At 38.2% G+C, this 25,230-nt stretch overlaps 1 protein-coding gene across 2 annotated transcripts in view; it reads right to left on the bottom strand.

Moving 5' to 3' along the window:
- Positions 1-25,230, bottom strand: part of chst8 (carbohydrate (N-acetylgalactosamine 4-0) sulfotransferase 8) — a 125,716-nt gene that overhangs the window by 27,847 nt on the left and 72,639 nt on the right. The window contains exon 3 of one of the 2 annotated variants that reach the window (XM_085352174.1): positions 19,963-19,978. The exons of the other annotated variant lie outside the window; for it this stretch is intronic. Coding sequence (XP_085208300.1) covers positions 19,963-19,978 — 16 coding nt within the window. The remainder of the gene's footprint in view (positions 1-19,962; positions 19,979-25,230) is intronic. 2 annotated transcript variants of the gene reach the window in all.

Below are 25,230 nucleotides of genomic sequence, written 5' to 3'. Positions count from 1 at the left end.
AAGCTAGTAGCAATGTGTGCTTGAAAAACATGGTCTTAAAATGCTGCTCTTCATAGACCATTGTAAATGATGCCACAGAATAAAATGGCACAATGTGCTGTGTAGCAGGTAGGACGAAGGACCTAAATGCAGGACTCGAACAGAGAAACGTAACTTAAAACGGCAGCTTTATTGCTGGAAAAAATAAACTTGTGAAAAACAAACAAAAACAGGAACTGATACCACTAGGAAACAGGGAGCACAGAGTCAACTCACAACATGGAAAGAGTATGACGTGACAACTAACAAAGAAAAACAAAGGGGTTAAATACACCAGCAAGTAACGGGGGAAATGGAAAACAGGAGGAAAGCACAGCTGGGATTACTCTGACATAAGGAGACACAGGAAGCAAAGCAGGACATGGACTACCAAAGTAAAACAGGAAGTACAAGACAATTCACAAAAATGCAGACTAGACACTGAGCCGTGGAACCATGACAGACCTGGGAACAGAGGAAACATGAAGCACAGAGACAAAAGTGAATAGACGTGGAACACAGTGAAGAAACAGAAACAAAACAAAAAACCCTAGAAACCAGAACTATCATTTCATTACAAACAGAAAACCATAATCTGAAAAGTATAACTTATGTCAAAAAACTCACACAACCACTGGGTCACCAGACCTAGTCCTGTGACACAATGTCAACTCAGAAAGGCAATTGTTGACCTTCTTGGGGATTTCCATGTTCCTTTCTGTGTTATGCGCTGTTTTTTTAAGTTCATGTAAAAATTTCACAAAGTTACAAAACGACCACAAAGGGAGAAGATACATTGTTGCTAGTCCAAGTTTTTTCCCACTACATATCTATATCACAATGTAACAAATTCTTACAATACCAGCCTAGCAGGTAGACTGGCACATGTTCAAACAATGAATGTCCAAAGAGACAGAAGCTAAAGAGGAGAGTTTCAGGCATTGGGTGAAAAGTGCTGCTTCAGTGGTGCGTAGTGAGAGAAAAATATATATATATTTTTAGCATTAAAGCATATAAACCTATTGGTTTATGTGCTTTAACGTGAACCTGTAAATGAGTAGCATAAGACCTCTTTAACAATCACAAGCCACATTAGGCAAGGCAAGGCAAGGCAAGGCAAGGCAAGTTTATTTGTATAGCACAATTCAACAACAAGGTGATTCAAAGTGCTTTACAGAGACATTAGAAACAAGAACAAATAAAAAGCATGATTTAAAATTGATTAAAACAAGCAAATAAACTAACTAACTAACTAACTAACAAACAAACAAACAAACAAACAAACAAACAAACAAACAAACAAACAAACAAACAAACAAACAAACAAACAAACAAAACAGTATATAAAATCAAAACAGATAAAATCAGAACAGTAGATAAAATCAGTAGTTAAATGTAAGTTTTGAAATTTAAGCTTAAAGTGTGGATTTGGTGCTTTATTCAAATGCAGCTGAGAACAGGTGAGTCTTCAACCTGGATTTAAATAAACTGAGTGTTTCAGCTGATCTGAGGCTTTCTGGGAGTTTGTTCCAGATATAAGGAGCATAAAAGCTGAATGCAGCTTCTCCGTGTCTGGTTCTGACTCTGGGAACTGATAAAAGACCGGATCCAGATGACCTGAGGGATCTGGATGGTTCATACTGGGTCAGGAGGTCATTGATGTATTTTGGTCCTAAACCATTCAGAGCTTTATAGGCCAGCATCAGAACTTTAAAGTCTATCCTCTGACGGACAGGTAGCCAGTGTAAGGACCTCAGAGCTGGACTGATGTGGTCCACTTTTTTGGTCTTAGTGAGGACTCGAGCAGCAGAGTTCTGAATGAGCTGTAGTTGTCTGACTGATTTTTTAGGTAGACCTGTAAAGATGCTGTTACAGTAATCAAGCCTACTAAAGATGAATGCATGGACTAGTTTTTCCAGGTCCTGTTGAGACATCAGATCTTTTATCCTTGATATATTCTTGAGGTGATAGTAAGCTGACTTTGTTATTGTCTTAATGTGTTTTTCTAAGTTTAGGTCTGCATCCATCACTACACCCAAATTTCTCGCCTGGTTTGTGGTTTTTAGATGTATAGATTGAAGTTCTCTGGTGACCTGTAATCGTTTTTCTTTGGCGCCAAAGACTATTACCTCAGTTTTGTTTTTGTTTAGCTGGAGAAAATTGTGGCACAACCAGTCATTGATTTCCTCAATGCATTTACCAAGAGCCTGTACAGGGCCTCGGTCTCCTGGTGACATTGTGATATATATTTGTGTGTCATCTGCATAGCTGTGATAGTTTATTTTGTTGTTGTTTATAATCTGTGCCAGTGGGAGCATGTAGATGTTAAACAGAAGGGGTCCCAAGATGGAACCTTGGGGAACTCCACATGTGATACTTGTCTGCTCAGATGTGAAGTTACCTATTGATACAAAGTATTTCCTGTTTTCTACGTATGTTTTGAACCAGTTTAGTACAGTTCCTGAAAGACCTGTCCAGTTCTCCAGTCGTTTGAGTAATATGTTGTGGTCAACTGTATCAAATGCTGCACTGAGATCCAGTAAAACTAGGACTGACATTTTTCCACTGTCTGTATTCAGACATATGTCATTAAACACTTTGGTCAGAGCAGTTTCAGTGCTGTGGTTCTGTCTAAAACCTGACTGGAAGGCATCGTAGCAATTATTCTGTTTTAAGAAGTAACTGAGCTGTTGAGAAACTGCTTTTTCAATGATCTTACTTAAAAACGGGAGATTTGAGATCGGCCTGTAGTTGTTCATTTGTGTCTTGTCAAGATTGTCCTTTTTCAGTATAGGTTTGATTACAGCAGTTTTTAGTGATTCTGGAAACACACCTGATAATAAAGAAAAGTTGATGATCTGTAACAGGTCTGACTCTAAAGTCTTTGAGACCTTTTTGAAAAAACTTGTTGGCAGGACATCTAAACAGCAGGAGGAGGAGTTCAGTTTACCTAAGATGTCCTCCAGGTCTTTGCTGTTAATAGGTTGAAACTGTTTCATGGTGTTTAAACAGTTTTTTGGTGGACACAGTACATATCCTGGATCTGCTGTTGATGTACCAATTGCTTGTCTAATTTTTTGGATTTTTTCAGTGAAGAATTTGGCAAAGTCATTGCAGGCCATGGTCGAATGAAGTTCAGCTGCCACATTAGTATAAATGTGACCTGGCAGTGTTAAACGAATAAACGATTTGACCTAACTAAACAATCTGGAGAACATACTAGTACCAACGCTTCGAATTAGCTCTTATTTATTGAGTGTTCACTGCTAGTCCATAGGGTTTCCATCCATCATACAGAGGCCTATAATCCATAACCCCCAAAGATTACAGGCAACTGTACATCTGCTAATTAACCTTGATTGCAAATGAAACCTGGGCGGTATCATTCATTACAGCAGGATATACACAGGAGCTCAATTCAGATGTTTCAGCCTGTGACAAACAACACATATAGGGGAGGCTCTTTTCTTATTCATCAGCCCTTCATATTTAGGTTCCAATTGTCTTTGTTCCTCAAGTTAAGCAGCAGAAGGGATAATGTTTTCACAGTGATACGGTATTAACAAAAAAATAAATAAATAAAGGGGCTAGAACTTGATATGATACTGAAGTGAGACATTTGAAAGTTAAGATGAGCAGGGGAGAAATATTATCTTCATAATAGCAAATAGCTTACTTCTTTTCTTCTCTTCATCTCAGGCCTAATGATTTGTTTCATACCAGTATCTACTCCTGTTTTCCTTTTCATGCACATTATACTTTTTCATTTGGTGTCTTCAAATTTCTCTGAAACCATAAAGAAAAAGTTGATATCCATCTAACTTTTGGCCTCATATCAAGTAGAAAAAAATAGTTGAATCCCTAGAGAAGCGCTGTAGGACAGACTGTGTCAAGATCAAAAGACACTGAACACATTATCAGCTTCTTTTTCTTTTCTCTTTGCTTTGTCTGATGAAATGTAAGACAGATAAGGGGATAGTATTACTATTGGCAAGCTGTCTCCAAGTTGATGGGCAGCTTTTGATATTGGTGGTTTTGAACAAAATGAATCACTTTATCTCTTTAGGAGACAGCAATGTGGGCTGTAGAAACAATCCTGATGTCTCCAGTGTTACATTTTCATTACAGTAATTTAGTTGATGTGCTAGTTTGGAGCAACTCATCGTGACTGCAGCAATGAAATAAGCTTTAATTTCTACATCACTTGAATCTCAGCTGTGTGTGCCAACACCAGCGTTCTGAGTTTGATAGCAGGAGCCAGAAGGAGCCGTGTGGGAGGAGTGACATGGATGAGTTTGTGCAGGGTGATGACAGGACGCTGCAGCTTTTAGAATTTTTTCACTTCTGTTTAAGTGACGATGAGAGAAAATCTAAAACTATTACTGTACAATAAAGGATAGAAGAGGACTCCCCCTCATTGTGACCCCTTATGCAACCTCTTAACATACATGTCTGGATTAGGAAAAAAGTATAGCCACAAATTCCATACAACACTGTGTGTACTCCAGTGATGGAATTGCACCAAAACAAGAGAAAGCAATAAAAGTCAGTATGAGTGATGCCAAGACAGGGATCACAACCCTTTTTGAGTCTATATCCTACAGCTCAGAGTGCTGTAAAAGGTCAGCTCTGCTTTCACCGGAGGCGGCTGGAACTGGATTGAGTCCAATGCAACTGGTGTGAAGAGAGCCCATGGAAGGGCAAATCATCCTGACCTGCCAGCAACCCCCACTATGTGGGCGCCACTCACAGTCTTTGGTCATCTTTTCTTCCATTTCTGTGTTTGCTTCTTTTCACAGCTCTCACTGGGAAGCTGTTTAATATGCAAACAAATGCACGTGCACACATGCACAAAGAAAGCCATCTGTTGTGAGATGACTCATTGGAGTAATAATTCTGGAGTCACCTCCTCCAACTGTTTTTGAGTATCTTGGAAAAATCATTCATATTAAATATATAAAGAGATAGAATAGATACAATGAAAGAAAGAAGGGAAATGCATCACTCCAGTGGGTGTGGCTAAAGGGCCTTTGGGTGATACTGACATTTTGCCACAGAGAGAGAATTCATATAGCAGGTCTCTAACATTTCTGTTGTAAAGGGCTTTTAGGAAGAGGAGCGTATTGTGGTGTAGCAGGATAAATGCCACCCACAAAGGCTGCTGTTTCCCTATTTTCTTTTATACCAAATTGAAAGGTCCTTCAAATATTCATAAACATTGCCTTCAAAAAAGAAAAGCTGAAGTCATCTCCTCACCCTCACACGGTGGGCTATAATTGCTGTGAGGTTGAAATGCAGAATTGTTGGCAGTTTGGCGAGGCTGGAGGATGTTTATTCAGGATAATGCAACTTTTTCCACAGCATTCTAGAGCAAGCAAACACTTGAGTTACATGGTCATTGATTGTCAGTGTCCAGGTTTCTTCTTAGACATCCTGCATTTGTATAATAGCACCTTCAAATGCATTCTCATGCTTCGGTGAATTCTGAATCTATCAGCGTGATCTCTGTAAACGTCAATGAGGAAATGTGATTAAGTGATTACGAAGACAAGAGTCAGGTCTTGAACCAGCTCCACTTAACCAGTGTTCTTTTCTTAAGTTCATTCCTTTAAGGTGCTTACCTCACTCATTGTGAGAAAGAATGTAGCAGTAGATGCGAGGATGCAACGATACATTTTTCACCCCTCTCCCAAAACTTTCTGCAAAAGAAACAATGTGGAACTGCAACACTGTTGGTGATACAGTGTATCAAACCACATTTTCCCACATTAAGCATTTTATTACAACATTAATCAAATCAAATCAAATCAAATCAAATCAAATCACTTTTTATTGTCACATCACATGTGCAGGCACACTGGCACAGCACATGCGAGTGAAATTCTTGTGTGCGAGCCCCACAAGCAACAGAGATGTGCAAACACAACAACACAAACGAGCAAAATACAAGAATGGCCAACCTGAAACTAATAAATATATGTACAATATATAATAGTGTATGCATTTCTGGATGTGTATACTAAATATTTTCCTACGTGTGTGTGTCTGTGTGTGTGTGTGTGTGTGTGTGTGTATACACATTTTTACAAATTAAATAGTAAAAAAATAAAATAAAATAATAATAATAATAATAAAATATATAAAATATACAGAGTTGAATATGTGCAAAACAAGTGGCATTTATATACAGTGTGGAGTGCATAATGTTGAAGTTCCAGTAGTGAAGCTGAGGTGTCTATGACGTGTTCAGCAGTCTGATGGCCTGATGGAAAAAGCTGTCTCTCAGTCTGCTGGTACGGGACCGGATGCTGCAGAACCTCCTTCCTGATGGAAGCAGTCTGAACAGTTTATGGCTGGGGTGACTGGAGTCCTTGATGATCCTCCCCGCTTTCCTCAGGCACCGCTTCCTGTAGATGTCTTGGAGGGAGGGAAGCTCACCTCCAATTATCCGCTCAGAGCACCGCACTACTCGCTGGAGAGCTTTGCAGTTAATGCAGCTACAGGCATGCATTTGTAATTACCCTTTAGATAATTGAAGTCTTAAATGTTTTCATTTCGAGGCAAAAATGGAATTTTCTAGTGAACATGGTCATGGTGCAGAAAATTAGACATTAATACCAGGATATTAGAGTGGAATTGAATTTCACAGAAAAATGCATAATGTTATATGCTTTCACTCTCTGGGTTATGCCTGTCAAACTTTAATGAAAGGCTGAAAAGTTAAAGGTTTCACCAAAGAGAATATTTTTTTGAAGATAAACTCTGATGATTTTCTGTGCACATGTAGGTTTTCAGTGAAACTGTTAAAACCAAGAGTTAGGACTAGGCTCACAGAGGGTCAGTGGGCTGGGTCATCGACCCAACATTTTGAGTTTATTCTGTATTTGGATCTTTCTTTGTATTATAAAGAGGTTTAATACATTTATACAGTTTAGTCTTGAGTTTAGTTTTATGTTTCTGAGGTTATTTGTATTTCATGTTTTGTTGTTGCTGTCTCATCCCTGTGTCTTCTGTGGGAGTCTGTCTTGTCCTCTGTGTCTGTTTCCTCAGTCATGTCTTTGTTTCTCGCTTCCTCTCTCGCTTCCTCTCCCTCCCTCCGTGTTTCATCTCCCTTTTACTGTCCCTATGTTCCTCTCGTTGTGTTACATCGCTCTCGCTCCCTTGCCCTCCGTGTCTCGTCTCCCTTAACTATTTCCATGTTTCCCTCTTTGTGTCTCCTCCCTTTGTCTCCCCAGTCCGTCTTGCTCCTATGTGTGTTCCCTTCCTCCCGGCCCCTGTGTCAAGTGTGTTTCCTGTTTTATTTTGACAGTCTCTCGTCCTGTGTTCAGTGTGTCTAATTTTGCTTCCCATGTATCATTATGTCTATTTGTCCACTTCCCTCATCACCCTCACCCTGTATTTGTTGTGTGTGCATGTGGGATTTTCCCTTTGTTCTTGGTCATATCGTCTGTTAATCCTTCCATATCTCAGGTATCAGGATTCCCACGGCTCTTGTTTAAATGTTATATGTTAAATGTTAAGTATAATGTTCTTAGTGTTTATTTCCAGTTTAGTTAGCTCTTATGGTCACCCTTTGCCTTTGTTTTGCACCTACTCTTAAGCCACAATAAACCAACTCACTTCTTGTTAAGATTTAGTTTTCCCACCTATATTTATCTGCATTTGACTCCACACCACCAACTCCTATAGCCTGCAGCCACGGACCATGACAAGGAAAGCATTCAAAGATCAGATTCGGAGAAAAAACACAGGTTCAGATGTGTCTCTGTGTGTTTAATGTGTTTGCTATGTGCTTGAATGTGAACACTCTACTGTCAAATAGGGATGCTGAGGGTCCCGTCTGAAAGCAACCCATGCGAAGCTACACTTCATTTACTCTCTGTCATGCCAAAACCTACGGCAGATCTGATACAGAGAATAGTGTTTTAGAACTCTGGATGTACTTGAATAGCATGCAATTTATTTGACACCAAAGCTAATCTGAATGCTCCATCTTATTCCAGACGGTTATCTGTTAAAGCACTGCATCTGTTCTTAGCTGTGGCGTGTTAATGCCCAGTGCGCACAATAAATCGCCACCTCCTGCGAGCAGGAGATGGATTATAGCGCTTTCATGGGAAGAAAATCACCTACATTAGCAAAACGAAAGGCCACCGTCATATACAATGAACCCAGGCCCACATAAAAAGGGAGCTAATTCCAGAGGGAATTGTGTGTGTTATAGAGAGGAAATAGGAAAGAACAAAAGAAGAAAGAAAAAGTAAGTTCCCATGAGAACCGAAAATTAATCCTCATAACAAAATAGTTCCTTTCAACTTCAGGGTAGACATCAGAATGGAACTGTATGGCCACAGAAATCTAAATTGCATATGATTAATACTGAGAGCTGGCATTATGTAGGATTTGAAGCAGCAAAATATCACCTCAGAGTAGAAATACACTGGATAAAAAAACATGCATTTTAGTTAAAATAAAAAATATATTTAAATAAAATATATTTAAATAAGATGCTGTGTCATGATTAGATTTATGATTTAATAAATCCAGTAGTTATTATAATAAATTAAATATATTTTAATGATAACAGATCCACTTTGTATCTGTTTATCATATAAAACATACGTTGTCGGGGAAAAGCACAGGAAAGGCATGTGTGTAAAAATCTATAGATTTAGAACACTGATTAAAACCATACGCAAATTACAGAAGACTTATTAATTAAACTGATAACGTTATCTTTTTCATAATCGCTTACATAATCTCTGCCAATGCTTTAATTCAAATGTATTACTGATTGTTGTTTAATCTGGTTACATTTCTATCTGAAAACACATTTTTTCTTGCAGATTTTGTTGCCACTTATTCTCAGAAGGATTTTATTTCAGTAAATTTGTGGTCTGTTTAAAAGATGTGGTAGGTAGAAACCCTTCTCTTTTTGCAGACCAAAGCTGAATCTGTACAACAAAATCTTGTCTGATGAGGTCTTGAAAATTGTGGTGAACAATGACCATCACACAGGGCCAGTATTTTATAAAGGTTTGTCCATTCAAGGATACAGTAGAAGCATGGCTCAGAAGGACACACTCCACAGATATAAGCAGCTTCATTCTGAGCTAAAGAAAAATGCAATGTTATGCTAATGAACATCCCATAATGAGTACTACAGTATATTTCATCTCTGCCAATAAATTCTCTTTTATCATACCTACTGGACCTTTAAACAGTATGTTCCAGAACACTGTTTTCAAAAGAACAAGCACACAGGTCTTTGTGTTTGTGCTGTCCCTGCAGGCATGTGCATGTAAGTGTGGCTGTGCTGTCTGAGGGGCAAGCCTGTGTTATTGGGCAGAAGCCCTCCAGCTCTCACTTCTGTGTGTATACAGTCAGAGCAGCAGGACAGACAGAGATTACTACCACCTGTGGCTCAGCTGGGAGCTGCAGCAGAATGAGAGCTAAGAGAAAAAAAGAAGAGAAGGGATGTGGTATTGGAGAAGAGCTGAGTAGAGGGAGGTGAAAGAGGAGGACATAATTAGATGGCAGAGCAAAGCTCATCTCTACACACTCCAAGAATCCCCTTCCTCTTTTCTTCAGAGCACACACACACACATACACATACACACAAAGGCCAACCCCATTGCCCACTCCGCTTCCCTTATGTCTTCATTTGGGAGGAAACAATCCATCAGACAAAGGTCAGTGTACACCTTCACCATACCAGGTACATGCATATGTACACACATGCATACACACACTTTAGCAGTAAAATACAAAAAACTCAAAATTGCAAAAAAGAAAAGAAAAGTCTGATTTTGATTTGATGTGCAAGCAGTACTTTTCTGTGACCATATGGAATGATAAACTAAAATGCAAACCAAATCCATCACAATTCTAATCTTCATAGAGAGAAGGGTGTTAATACCACATAGAATTTCAGATGAAATAAATTACAGACGAACGAATGTAGAAAGAAGAGCAGCAAGTGGGCTGTTTTGAATTGAAACTGCTGTGGTGGTATTTGTCTCAGGCGCAGGCTTGCATGCAGACATGCCCAGGCAAAGTTGGATCTGACTCATTCTTTGAAAACCTGTCATGGTGTGGCTGCACACGACTTACCAATCGATGGATGCTATCCTGCTTGACAAATGGAATGAGAGTCTGCTGATTCTTAGTCATAGAGGAAAAATTTATTCTGTTTGTGTGTGATTTCCCAGAGCTGTACAACTGCTATTTATTGGGACATCCACAGGATTTTACGGACAGCAGAACAACACTTTTGGCAGAGAAATCTGATAAAATTGTAATATATAGTTGTTATTATTTGTAAACATAAATTTAGCACAGAGATAAATGTATCACATACAGTAGATACATTTACACAGGCTCATATAAACAAAGTATAAAACATTTTGTAAGAAGTTAAATAACTTAAGTCCTATGGATTCTAAAAACGTACAAAGTCCAGAACATTAAGGTTTTAAAGGAGTTATTCATGATTTCAGTGATTTTATTCTAGCTATTTTTTAGGACAAGCACCTGAGGCACTTTGTTTTTTTCTACCAGAGCAAGAGCTGAATGAGTTATGGCTTCAGTGTATTGTATTTGAAAAGGGTAAATAAACCATAAGAAAAATACACACGTCATCAGTGAACTTCAGTTAATTTCTGTTGAATATTTACTTTGTATAGAATGTAAAAACTTATTTTGATGCCTGAAAAAAACAGAACATGCAATACTAGCAAGAGGGGGGCAGAAAGAACAGCAGAAATGGTAAAGGGACAATTTATATAGCATTTTTCTGGTCTTTTCAACCACTCTCTCAAAGCGCTTGCCACTACAGCACACTTTCATCTACTTATACGTTTTACACAATGCTTATTCCATATATGTGGCATATGTTTCCATCAGACACATGCTAATGACATATCAAGGTAACTTGGGGGTATCTTGGTGGTATCTTGATGCATGCATGCTCAGTCATCTGGGTAAGGATATCCCAAAAAGTTGATTCTGTTTATTTGGATGTAGCATTTTCAGTGGCAGTAATGTTTTGTCACTCATCCAAGTGACTTCTTCAGTCTCAGCTTACTGCAGGATACCTCAACCTTATAAACAGTATATTTGCATAATGACTGACACTAGCATCGCTGAATATGACCTCATGGCCATTTGTTAGTCAGTGGTGCTAGTGTCAGTTATTTTTAAAATAAACTTTTTACAAGGTTGGGGAAACCAAAACAATGAAAACAGTGAATATAACCAAAACAAAAGCAAGACTAAAAAAGAAACATCAGAAAAATTTAACCCAATATTTTAATTATGGGCTTAGTTGAATAATATGTACAATAACTAATCATTTAGGGGCCAAAGTTTAACAAACGTGACATATGTTTGCATATTTTAAAAACAGTCTTGATTGGGTAGCTATCAGAGCTCTGCCATTCATGCAAAGAAAACTGCTAATTAAGTGAGCTGTTCTCTCTGACAGGTGGTCTCATAGTCCCAAGGCCTTGGCATAAGACGCTCAGGAGTCTTTAGCCTTGACTTTAGAGAAGACAAGAAACCCTGACATAAGACCTCCAGCTACAAACAGGACCATATGTTTTCCTGATTTTGAATGAAACAGAAATATACATTGTTATTATTATTGTGATAATGATCATTAGATACTAATGTTGACTGGAACTGTAAAAAATGAGTCTTTATTGCATCTCAAACTTCCATTCTATACGATAGTAGTTTATCATAGACAACTGTATTAAAGATCCCAGCATGCAAGATAATGTATTAAAATGTAAAAACTAGGTTTTGGATATCTTTTAAATTTATATCTTCAGAGGAATAAAATATACCATTTCTTTTTGTTCTTGAGCAGCAACATATATATGAGTCACAAATATAATTTTGCTCTGGCTGTGATTGTTGAAAAAAACATGAATCATTATTAAAGTAAACAAAGCTGTTTACAGCTTTCTGAAATAATAATTAAATTCAATTGAATTATATTCACGTAGTGCCAAATCACAACAGCAGTCACCTCAAGACACTTTTTATTATAAGGTAGACTCTACAATAATACATACAGAGAAAAACCCAACAATCATATGACCCCCTATGGTCAAGCGCTTTGGCGACAGTAGGAAGGAAAAACTCCCGTTTAACAGGAAGACACCTGTGCTAGAACCAGGCTCGGAGGGGCGGACCTCTGCCGTGACCTCTTGGGGTGAGAGAAATAACATAAATAAATATTAGAATGAGTGAAAGAACTACAATTCCAATATCCTTAGGTGAAGCATCACTACTTATAGGTGAACTATAACTACTGATAATGTCTTGATGAAAATAAGCCTATTAGGAAACATAAAATGTTGTCGTTTTGTTAAAATTGTGCAGACATTAGGGTAAACACCATTTTATTGGAAATTCTGCACACAATGAATGAGGTAAAAGCTGGATTATGGTGATCAATTTGACATAAAAGGTTGTTCATTCTTACCTATTGCTACACTGATAATATTTGGACGGTCGTACCAAATACACTAAGTGGAAGGAAACATATTGTACACAGGGATTTATATCAGCAGGCTTTCTCATTTTGAAAAGGCAGCTATTCTTTCTAAATTGGATATAGAAGACAGCTTGGTTCCAAAATGCCACTTCATCGAGCTCCAGCGCACCAGAAACCAATAAATAATTCTCAAAATGAAAGAAAGCAGCCTGAAAAGATCATGCCATTTTTATTATGAATATCCAAAGCAATATTTTATTGTTATTAAAATCCTCTGGTCTATAGACAGTACTTCATATCTCTCTGAAGAGCTGTTTTAATATCCTTATAATTTAATAACCACAGCAGGATTCATTTTTATCTCAGTGTCTGAAACTGCTCCCTGCAACTTAGATTCAGTGACAGCAAATGTAGATGTAGTGCATTAAGTGACACTCCTGAATAATAATTTTATGGCAATGATATGAGGACATCTCTCTGTCTCGCTCTCTCTCTTAATCCATAAAGAGTGGCAATAATTCATATTTGCAGCTAAATGTACGCTGAAAATGACATGGAGGAGATGATTTTTGCATAATAGTTTTGAAAAATTCAATGTATGCAGAATTTTCTGTAACAGTGGGAAGGTCAACAACTCATTTGACTTAATGGGATTTTAATTTTTACTTAAAACTATTTACATGATGTGTATTTGCGTAATACTAGCTTGTGATGAGATAGTCTAAGTGAGATTGTTTGAAAGCTGAGCCTGGGGCTTGAATAGATATGCTTAGTATATGGATTAAAATGTTAAGGAAACCGAAACAGTATCTCTAAATGAAGAGTTGAAGAGAGTTGTGTTGTCTTAGTTTCCTCCATTTACCTCACTAAACTCATCTTCATCATTGTGAAATGATTCAAGCTGAAGTGTGGGTATGGTGATATTCATTTTCAAGCACACACATAGATGAATACACAGACATGCTTTTATCATTTCAGAGGACACTGGTTTTTATTAGTTTCCTGGAGACTTAGTTAATGACCTCTTACCAAAACCTGAGCCAAGTCGTTATGCAAGGTTGGTACAACAATGAAAACATAAGTGTACCCTCCACCACTACAGCATTTCCCCCCCTCTTTTTCATTATTTGTGTTTCTTATTCATACGCTCTTTTCTTTTAAGGTAGATTGCTTTGATGGTCAGGGCTGTGGAATTGAGCTGCTTTGAAATAAATACTAAGAAAACCACAGTACTGAAAAAAAGCTATCTAGTTTATATTGCACCATAATACCATGGGGCGATCGTGGCTCAAGAGTTGGGAGTTCGCCTTGTAATCGGAAGGTTGCCGGCTCGAGCCCCGGCTTGGTCGTTGTGTCCTTGGGCAAAACACTTCACCCGTTGGTGGTGGTCAGAGGGCCCGGTGGCGCCAGTGTTCAGCAGTCTCGCCTCTGTCAGTGCGCCCCAGGGTGGTTGTGGCTACAATATAGCTTGCCATCACCAGTGTGTGAATGGGTGGATGACTGGATGTGTAAAGCGCTTTGGGGTCCTTAGGGACTAATAAAGCTCTATACAAATACAGTCCATTTACCATAGGATGAGTATGTATTACACTGAGCAGTATCTACAGTCTACAGTCCAAGACTACCACCCCAAGTTTCTACATGTAAACTTCAGTACTTGAAGAAAGTATTTGAAGAAAACTGCTGTGAAAGAAACTCTTCGAGGAAAAGGTTTTTCTTTGGATGGTTCGAATTAGACCATAAGCTTCTAATTCACTAACAAAATGTTACTAGAACTAAATCTTTCCTTTTGCTATGTATGGTTGGGTATAGTAGGAGACACACATTGGCATGTCTCCTTTTCCTCAGATACAGTTGCCGCAGGGTACCTTATTAAGAGATGTTTGGTAAAGATGTTTTGGAGAGTGTGTTTTAATTATTGACATGCAGGGACCAGCTAAAACATATCAATGCCAGGAATAAAAATAGGGATGAGTGCAGATCCTAAGTTCAATACATGCGCAATTTTAACACTCATTCGTTGTGAAGCGTATCGACTGTCTGGCTGACTTTACTGGTGTCATGTATCATTAAAGCAGAAGTACTGATGTAGCAGAACATATTATATATACAAACTGAGATATATATGTCTTGCAAGCATTTTCTAAATTTCTGATCTTAAAGTATAGTGCTGCTGTAAACCCTTTTAAAAATGCTGCACTAAATTAAGACACAGGGGTACCGCATCAAATATTTATCAACTATATTATGAGCTTTATTATTTCCCAGCCTTGGTCTTCGATCCTATCTGTGGTCAAATCCAGTAGACAGACTTTTACTTTGACATCCACAGTTAAGTTAAATGCGTTCATGTGCAATGATGAAGTTGCAGAAATGAAAAGCTCCTGAGTGTACCTTTGGAAAACTTTATACCCAGAGAGCACTCAGAATACATTTAGGCCCCTTGAGACAACTATTGAGGCTATTGAAGTAAATTCAAACTGAATTTAACTGAAACTGACTTCAGCTTGAAGGAAATCAAATTAACTGGAGATGTTTGTACCAAATCAATAAAGGTCACTTAAATTAACCTTCATTGTTACTTTTAGTAATGGATGTTTGCACATTATACCTATCAAAGTGCTATGTTTAATCTATAATTTAATCCATAATAATAACCCTGCAGATATAAAGTGTGATATAATCATCTGCTACTTGGAAACCAGAGGTGGCTGGTGTCTTTTCTCCTCCCAGTGGTTCTCATCCTGCATTGAAGCAGCCCCTTATCCTCACATGGTGACTACCAGGCAGGATATCTCATTAGATCAGACAACAGAACACTAAGCAACGCTCTGCACTGATGGGCCAATAAGGTGCTCATTCAAGCAGGCCGTGTGCCACGCATCTCACATCCCAGATGCTGCCCAACACTGTCAGTCCATTAATAGGAGACAGCAGCATGCTCAGTGATTAGGATGGGTAATGGGGAGTGACTACCTCTAGAGGATCTGGATAGTATGTTGGGGTGGCGTCTATGGACGGTGCTGACAAACCGTAATCCAATATTTTATGCACAATCACAATGAGGAATTATACAGGAAATGGTGTACATGCACTTCCCCACATGAAGACAAGAGCTGTAAACTCTCTCCCTACTCTCATGTGAAGGTGGTGGTGGGAATTAGAATGAATGAAAGACTGTGAATCATTCCCTGACTTTGGGCACAGGCTTTCTGGAGTCTCCTGGGGGACTGCAAAGCCTGTATTATGCTAGAGATGCTCAGAGAACCGAGCTGTTAATGAAATAAGAGCTCCTCTGAGTGTATGTTCACTCCAGATTTCAGTAGAGGGTGTTTGCAGGCAGAAATAAGAACTAGGGTAACTCTAACTCGCACAGCCTTGGTCTACAGGTTTCAGTTTGTTCTTTGAAAGAAATTCAGATACACTTTCTATCCAAACAGTTAAATAGATAAAAACAACTCCCTGAGTAGAGTATCTGAGAAAGTGATACATGTAGGTGGCAGTGTGAGATATGTTGTGAATAACTAAAAAAGGTGATATTAATGGTGAATTTACACAGCTCACTGGTTACATGCACAGAGTTTACCTGCTTTTTTCCTAATGTCAGCTTTTATAGTCCACACCCCCACTGAGATATGGATTACATCTGTGGTTAAGAAAATGGATGGATAATTAATGTGTCAGTACATCAGTATGCACTCAAAAAATCAACCAGTATCTTCCTTTTTCTTTAATATTATGAAGTTAGTTAATGGAAGTCATTTTATTTATTCATTCTAATCTGATATGGTAAGATTACCTTATGCCAATCAGAATATGAAACAGATAGAGACAAGTACTGCTGTACAGTATACAGCTAATAGGCAGGTAGTTTTGAGACAATCAGCATTTGGCAAAGCACTGAAATGGCAAACTTGTAGACTGGCAATTATCTACAGTAGGAAACAGTCATGCCCAATAACTTTCTCTCAGTGACTTCCTAAGAAGAGACCCATCATGACGTGGCACACTATGTGCTAGCATATTTCATCATGCTGTGCAGTGGAAAATTTATTCTAATGGCTTAGTGAGCTTCCATTAGTTTTGATTAGAGATGGCACGATACCACTTTTTTATGTCCGATACAGATACCGATATCATTAATTTGGATATCTGCCGATACCGATATGAATCCGATATAGTGTGTTTTTTAATCATTAAAACGTCTTTTTTAATATCTTGCTGCTTTTTGTATAAGTTCATACTCAAGTTAAAAAACAAGCAAACACTAAAGCTATTCTGTTATACCTGTATGCAAAAAATATACTGCACCCAAAATATTTCATAGTTCAGCAATGCTGATCAATCTAATAAACTTAAACCTACTCCATCCTCCCTATTCTGGTATTTTAAAGAGTAAGCAACCTAACTAATAGGGTTGCAAACTCCCAGCAAAAAAAAAAAAAAAAAAAAAAAAAAAAAAAAAAGGGAACCACCCTCCACCTCATGATGCTTAATTGACGTAATCAACTTTAATTTGATGCAGTGTGAAAAAAATGCACGGAAATCGATTATTTTTCAAGAATAATTAAATAGATTAAACATTTTTCTTCAACAGAATTGCGGACTGCACAGATTGTACCTTCCCAAAGGAAAAAGTACTATAGCTTACTAGGGTATATTAGACTTAATAGTTAATATATACAGTAATGGACTTCTATACATTTTACATCAGATTAAAACTTTGGGTGTAAGATTCAGATAATTATTTATTAAAAGCTAGACATTTTAAATGAGAATAAGTAAGAAAAGTATGTCTTTGTGCACCCTTTTCCCTGTTCATGCCCTATTGCCCCCCCTGGCTAAACTTTGCTAGATCCGCCCCTGCACAGTTGTAGAAAAGGATCCTGGTCTTGAAAGTAATATTAAATAAATTCTAACAATACATCATCAAGCTTAAACTTGCTGCTGTTGTTCAGCCGCTGGTTTCCTCTTTCTGGCGCGAAGTGGGCATAAACAAAGAAGAGAGACGGACTCCCGACAGAAAAGCCGATCAGCTGATCATTGATCAGTTCACGATTGAAGTAGCAACAGGAGAGGGAGGGAGAGAGAAGAGGCAGTTGCTCCATATATCGGTTGTTAAGCTTAACGTGGGAATGCTTTACAAACATTCAGAGATGAACTTACACACTTGCTTTACTTCTCTCTGGGATAACTTCCTCGGAGATAAAATGCTGGTTTGGTAGGAGGCTACAAATACACACAGCTGCTCTATCACGTGAGCACACTGCTCCAAGGTGCTAAGGTTATGAGCCGAGTTACGCCATGTCTCAAGTTTCGTGAGGTGCTTTTTTGATATTTAATGGATCAATTACATTTTTTATTTCTCTCCGATATCCGATCCAGGAATCTACATCAGTATCGGACCGATACCGATACATAATATCAGATCGGTCCATCTCTAATTTTGATTACCTCCTATCTCTGTTACTGTCTATGCCCACTTATCTAAAGCTACAGTATAGTATATCTATATTGATTCCAATTTTGCAATGTATGATTTAGATGTTACAAATCTGTAACATATTCATTTAGTGCACACATTTGTACAAACTGAAGAGTTTTTCCATATCTAGTTTTTGCCCCAAAATAAACATTAGAGGCTTTTTTAATGGGAAATTAAAATATACATATCTGAAAATTCATCCAAAATGTGATCATGTCAACCTAATTATTTTAAATTATTTATTAATACCTTATTAATATATAAAATATACACAAGGACATAAATTTTCATGTTGATAAAAAATTTATTTAGAGCCAACACAGAGAGTAGCGTAAACACACCAGACACTTCACTGAGCGTCCCTGACGGCGTTCTGAATGTTTTTTCTGCATGTGTGCTCCATTTGAGTGTCTCATACAACTTGTTTTAATACTGAGAAAGTACCACCATCTGAAACTTTTTTTGTACAAGTACAAACATGTCTGTGATGTGAAATAACTGATGGATGGATCCATCTATCCTCTTCTGTTTATTCTTATCAGGGTGGGGGGCTGGAGGCCTGTCCCAGCTACCACAGGGTGAAAGGGAAATTCTTAACAGTACCATACATTTATGGCAATATTAAGAATTAAGGAAATCAAATACACTGTTGAATGAAACACATGAAAAATTAATGGATGGGCCTTTTTTACAGTATACTTCATACATTCATACATGGTTACTTTTTATATGGCATACTTAAAAATAGAGAATCCTGTTAATTAAGTCCCCTGTTAACCACACATGACAGCAAAGCTGGCAAATTCTTTTTGTAGCTATTTTCAGCAATTTTTATGTTACGAGACTGTGACGCAACCCAAAAAAGTTCAATATGTGTGTGCATGTATCTCTGTGTTTGTGTGTGTATTTGTGCATTTAAATAGCCCAAAGTGGTGTCTTTGATGATATTTACTGGTATCCAATCTTCTGTAATATTTTTCTGCATCACAGCCACGCTGCATCAATTCTTTTCCGATTCTTTTTGTTACATGCTGCTCCTTTTTCTGCATCATTGGTAATTGCTGCCAGACAGCTCAAATTTAGCTTCATCTCTCTGGAGTAGAAATTCCCACACTGAGTCTGGCTTCCACAGATGTTTTTTGCAGACTTCAGACAGGTACTGTTATGATGAGTTTGCAGGTAAGGTTTCTTTCTCATGATTCTGAACTGTTTGTCCAACCAAGACTGCACAGAAGCGGTGACCCACCACCCCTGTGTCAGCTAAACCTTTCTACAGTTTTGTGCTATCTCATCTAAAAGTTTTCTTGACCTTCTAGATTGTGTATTGACTTCCACTTAACAAGGATTTCTTAATGGTATTTTGAACAGTGGAAATTGAAAGCTGGAAGACTTTTATATCTTTAATTAGCTTTTGTAGCCATCAGTTAGCTTAATTTTCTGATCTCTAGCAGTTTTGCTTAAAGGAATCTGTCATTGTTGCATGTTATGGTATGAAGAGCAAGAGAATTTATAGTGTCTGGAACTGTCATTAGCATATGACTCCTGGTGGCAGTTTGAACAGTTCAGAGTAGTTCTAACAAGTTAATTAAGACTTGATTAGCTAATGATATTCTGAGACATTACAAGTGGATGGGTTCCAAAATGTTTATACATGTTGTAATTGGTGTTTATTTTTAAAGTCTGTGAAATAAAAATAAGACTGCATTAATGTATGAATAGAGACAGTTACAATCTGATGAGAACTGCCCCAACATTTGCATACAGATGCGTAAGAATAAACTTAAGATTACGCCTAAGGACAATTTTCTAGGCTGTGCCCCCGGTCTGCAAAACAATACAGGTTTTGATCTAATGCTGTGTCCAGCCCTTCAAGCCTTTTTTGCTTCTCAAGTCCTGCCTTCTGTTCACTGGAACTGCTTGTTTCCAACTCCAGGCTCAACTACGAGCTGCCAACTGCTCCTCCCTCCCTCCTCTGTCTCCTACAGTAGCTTCCTGTGTTGGATCAAGGCCCAGTGTTTCCAAGCTTAAATAATGTGCATTTCACTCTTGCATCCCTGCTTCTGAAAGAGGAGCGCACTCCTCACCTGGAGACTGAAGAGTCCTTTCAGTTTGTTCCATCCAGGCAAACGCCAGCCTCATCTTGTGTTTTATTTACCATCCCCCTGAATTATTCAGGACAATTTAGCCTTGCTTCAGTCGGTTGGAGAAAATGACAAGCTATATTATAAGCAAGGATGCCCTCAGAAACCTGATGAATAATACACTCTAAGAGGAATTAATCTCTTTAAATAAACATTTGTGTGATTCATTTGGAGCATGCATCATGGGCCAAAAAACTATACAAAAACCCCTAAAAAACAAACACACATGTCTCACTGTAGCTGTCCTCTACATGGCTAGGAGGGGCTTTTGTTTAGTCAGTGAGGCAGCTAAAAACCCAGTGTAATGCAGTGGATCAAGCTGCAAGCTAAAAAAATATGACTTCCATTTTATCATCTATAGTTGTTTCTCTGTGTGGTTTCTGTGCTAATTAATATGGCATAAGGTACACACTCACAGAGAAGGAGCTCATTGTTTGGGATTCATCAGCTTTTTATAGCAAGTTCTAACTTAGTTAGAAATGCATGCAATGGGATTAGACGCATAATTCAACCTCCTTTGTTTTATTATTGCAGGTAAAAGATGAATTCTTTATTACAAGCCCTGCAGTCTCCTCCCAAAATAGCTGAAATTTATTGCATGGTCCCATTTCCTTAAAACCTGTCTCCCAGGGAAGCTGTTAAAGAGGCAGCACTCTCCATCTGTCACTCAGCGTGAGCAGAGCTGGAAAATTCCTTGGTGGTGATTGTGCCTTGATAAATATGTCATCAGCTGTCCATCCTTTCCTTCCCTGCCATCCAATTTATTTTGCTTGTAATTGATTACTTGCTCTTCTGCACCATGTGAGTTTAATATTACAGCTTGGGATTTTGCAATGCACGCCATGAAACCCCTATTCACTATGCATTAACTCACAGCTGTGATTCAAACTCTTGGAAGCGTACATGGCGGAAGTACCTCTGACCTCATTTTCTCACTTCAGTAGTCAAGTATTACACTTCTGCCTACACCATCAACACTACTAACACCAAGTCCAACACCACCATTTCATCAGTGAGTTGCTAACTCTGGCACCTATTTTTCTAACAAGCCAGAACTCAATGTTCAACTGAAGGCTCACTGGCACCGCATGTCACTACAGAGCAAACATGCAGGCCGCTATAAATAGACCCCTAGTCAACCTTGGAGCTTTGTGGGTCACTGATTGCTTCTATCGATCTTTAGGAATTACGAGGCATAAAAGCACTTTTGCCAGACAAGTCAAGTTTCTGTGCTCAGGGTAGAGTTGTCTAGTGCCACATGTACACAACCAGGCAAAAGAGGACAACAGCGTCATCTTCCCCGATTGAAAGCCTCTGTTTTAAATTGATTTATTCTGTGCTAAAGGCTTATTCTCCCCAGACTAGCACTTGCCTCTGACTGCATGGGGGGACCACTTCTAGAGTGGCACACCCAAGGGTGAGTTGATAGTGGGCTGAAGGCCAGGCGTGACAAAATTTAAATCATCCAATCAAAGGGCAAGGGGTAAGGTATGAACAACCTGACCTTCACAGTATCACAGAATCATAATTCTCCACATAGGTGTAAAGTGCTGAGCTGGTGAAAAACACAGGACTCAGGGGTCCTTTGTACCTGGGAGTAATAGGGCTGGATGCACTGCATACATCAAAGTAATCTGAGGACAGAAAAAAAATATGATTGATGCAGTCACCAACAGGGTAACGCTTCGGGCTGAGAGAAAAGCTCTTTTTGCTATCAAATACTGAGATTCCCTTTTTGTTTCTTTTATTTATTTCTATTTGTTATATGTAATGTTTGACAAATGTTCTTTGTCCCATAGAAGATGCTTCTTTTCAGCACTCTGGTAACACAGAAACCTTTCGTCCCTTTTCATTGCTATGACTACAGCTGCTGGACTCTTGCTGCTATTTTACTCAAAAAGGTTGCAAGTTTTCAAAATGATAAATATATGTATATGCATACATATAATAGATGTACTTTAATGTTTCTACAGGCTTTATGGAGCTTAAATAGTGCAAGATTGATAAAGCCTTTCCACTTTAATCTGTACTAGTGTTTTTATATCTAAAGAGAAAACGGTTTGAAGGTTTCTATGAAATAATCAGCATGTGAACTGAAAACCCACTGAGAACCTGTGACAACTGTGCATCTGCTACATTAGTTTTAAGTGCTTCTTTTTTCCCTGTTGTTTCTACTTTATGTTTCAACTCTTCATGAGCTGTAGATGTATGTGCACTGTAAGGCACCATCTGTTTTAAAACCACCTTTTGTCTTTTTTCCTGCTTGATCTGCATTTTTTCACTTGTGCTACACTGATGCAATTCCCAACTCACATGTCGTGTGTTGAAAGTATGCTTGGGCAATAGATATAAGAATGAGTGCATGCAGGTGTGCCAACAGATAGAAGCCAAAACTGGACAAACTTTGATCTGGTATAGTGAGGATATATCCTTATATACCTGCAAGTTCCACTAAGTGCCATATGCTGATGGTGCTGATGAAGCTTTCTTTTTCTTCTATGCACAGATGAAAAAGTCAGATTTATTTCTATTTTTTTATAAGGAAAAACAGCTTGTCATCCAAAAAACAGGGTATTGATGGCACAATTAAGTGCAAGCTGCTATGTTATATATTCTGAGTGGACTTTTTTGGAATGATGATAAGAGAACTCTCCTTTTTCTGCATTTGAAAGGGTTCTTTTGGTATTGGGTATATCCTCCTGGCACAGCTTTAGAAGCTGGGTTTTACTCTGGCTATTGTATTCTAATGAAATATTATTAGCTCACATGGCAGCTCAGCATCAGCATCACCCAGAGGTCACAGTCGTTTAAAGGAAGGATTGCTTAAAAGCTGTTAAGATTAACAAGACAGAATTAAGATGAAGATGGAAGACAGAGTGGCTGCTGATGAAAGGATGGGGAAGAGGAATGATGCTTGATGCTTCACCTTGTATGAGAAAACGCATCAGGACTTAATGAGCTGCATTTTGCATTGCTTGTTAATAACACCACAGGGTGTCTGCATATGTTGTATGAGCAAAGTGCATTAACATTTTTCAGAAAATATCAACCATGTGAAAACTTTTTCTCATTAAACTACAGTAATGTTTTTTTCTTGCTGTCTACAAACTCTGGAACCTGTGGGAGTCAAAGAGAGAAAGTGTAAGACTATTATTTTATTTGCAAACTAAACCTGGTGCTGCAACAACAAGTATGAGATGGTTGACTTTTCAAAGCAGTTTCTAGTTTATTCTTTCACTCACAATATTCTTTGTTCCCACGCATACACTTGGGAACTGCTGAAAAATAATGAAGCTGTCAGTTTACATACTATCTCAATTTCATTTAATGCAGTGTTATAAACATTGTATTGGACCAATTACACTAAAATGTTTCTGACAGTAAACACAGTGCACTGCGCAGAAGGTGTTTATTCAGATGAAAACAGGCGATGCACCTGCCTCCGCTGAAGGCATTTGGCTGAAACGACAAAAGAAATCCCTGAACTGGGCCTCCAATCCAAATGGAAATGAGCCCTTCAAGATGTGTATGATGTGCACAGCAGTGGAGCATGGGAATCAGAGGAGATTATGAGGGTTGCTTGCCTTATCATCCTGTGTTTACACGGAGAGAGGCACTCATTTTGTATGCTGTCGATTGAAGGGCATGAAAACTGACAGAACAGACTGACAACTCAGCACTCCACTCATGGGCATCAATTTACCCTGAAAAATCTGACAAGGAGGCACTAAAGAATAATAATAGATTTAGACATACTGATACTCTTCTGTGTTTATTTATAAAAAGAGGCATTTTCCCCTCAACTAAACTGTTTAATTTAGCTCTTATTGACCTTGGAATAAATTCTAAAGTTTGTGTCCTTTACTGTTTATCTCTGGGAATAAAATGGGAACAATATAATATATATCACTGGAAAAAAATAAAACAAAACTACTATTATGTAAACCAAAAATGCCTTGTGATTTTTTAAAATCTTGTATGCATTTCTGACAGAGCAGAAAATCTACAGAAGCAGTGCCATGGTTCTTCAGTGCTCATAGTTTCAGTGGGCTACCCCAGTGTTTTAGGTCTGCTTTTTCTGATGTTAATGCAATTATAGACGCGTAAATGGAAAAGGGCAGCTTGTCCCTGAAGGCACGTTGGCCTCATAACAGCCTCACTACATGTGTATCTAATGACATGAAAATGTGGCAGTGAGGTCATGGATAACATGCCCTGATGTGACAATAAAGAAGAACATGCATTCCTTTGGGGTTTTCTGCTTCAAGTCATAAGCACACACAGGTAACGGTTCCCCATAAAAAAAAATGGAAATGGAGATTTCAGATTCAAATCCATAAAATCCATCAATATTTATGTTTTATGCACTTGTGATTTTAGAAAAAGGTTACCAATTTAAAAAGTTTTGTTGGTGGTGCTGATAGCTTTTCAAAAGTAAACTCTTATGAAAGGGTATATGAAATAGAATTTAAATTATTTTGTTGGGATCTCTCAGAATGAGCTGAAGACAGGGAAGTCATGACTAATGTACCATGCCTGCTGCCACCTCAACTTGACTCTGGATAGTACATGGATGAATGGATTTTTTTTACAGCCTAAAAGGCAACTTGCAGTTCTACATCTTTTACATCACAGATTACTCTATTAGTTTTATTCCATTAAATCATGTTAGGCATTGGTACGGCTGTTTAAAAGATTCATAATTCTAACCAATACTGGTTATAGATCAATAATCCAGGTAAGAAAATCCCCAAAAGTTGAATCTGTTCATCTGACTTTTCATCTGTTTATCACTGAAAACACTATGTCTAGATGAACAGAATCACCTTTTTGGGACGTTAATGCTTCAGCATACACAGACATTTTGGACAATTTCATATTTCCAACTTTGTGGGAAAAGATTGGAGATGGCAACTTTGTGTTACAACATGTGCAACAATGCAGAAAGCAAGGTCAACACGGACATGGATCAGTCAGTTTGGTGTGGAGAGTCTTGACCTCAACCCGATAGAGCACCTTTGGGATGAATCAGAGTGGAGATTGTGAGCCAGACCGTCTTGTCAAGCATCAGTATCTGACCT

The sequence above is a fragment of the Diplotaxodon limnothrissa genome, linkage group LG1 (assembly GCF_057381915.1).
Source record: "Diplotaxodon limnothrissa isolate DT_005_m linkage group LG1, D_limnothrissa_male_GT1.1, whole genome shotgun sequence".
NCBI classification, from domain to species: Eukaryota; Metazoa; Chordata; class Actinopteri; order Cichliformes; family Cichlidae; genus Diplotaxodon; species Diplotaxodon limnothrissa.
This window is presented reverse-complemented; position numbering and strand designations above follow the sequence as displayed.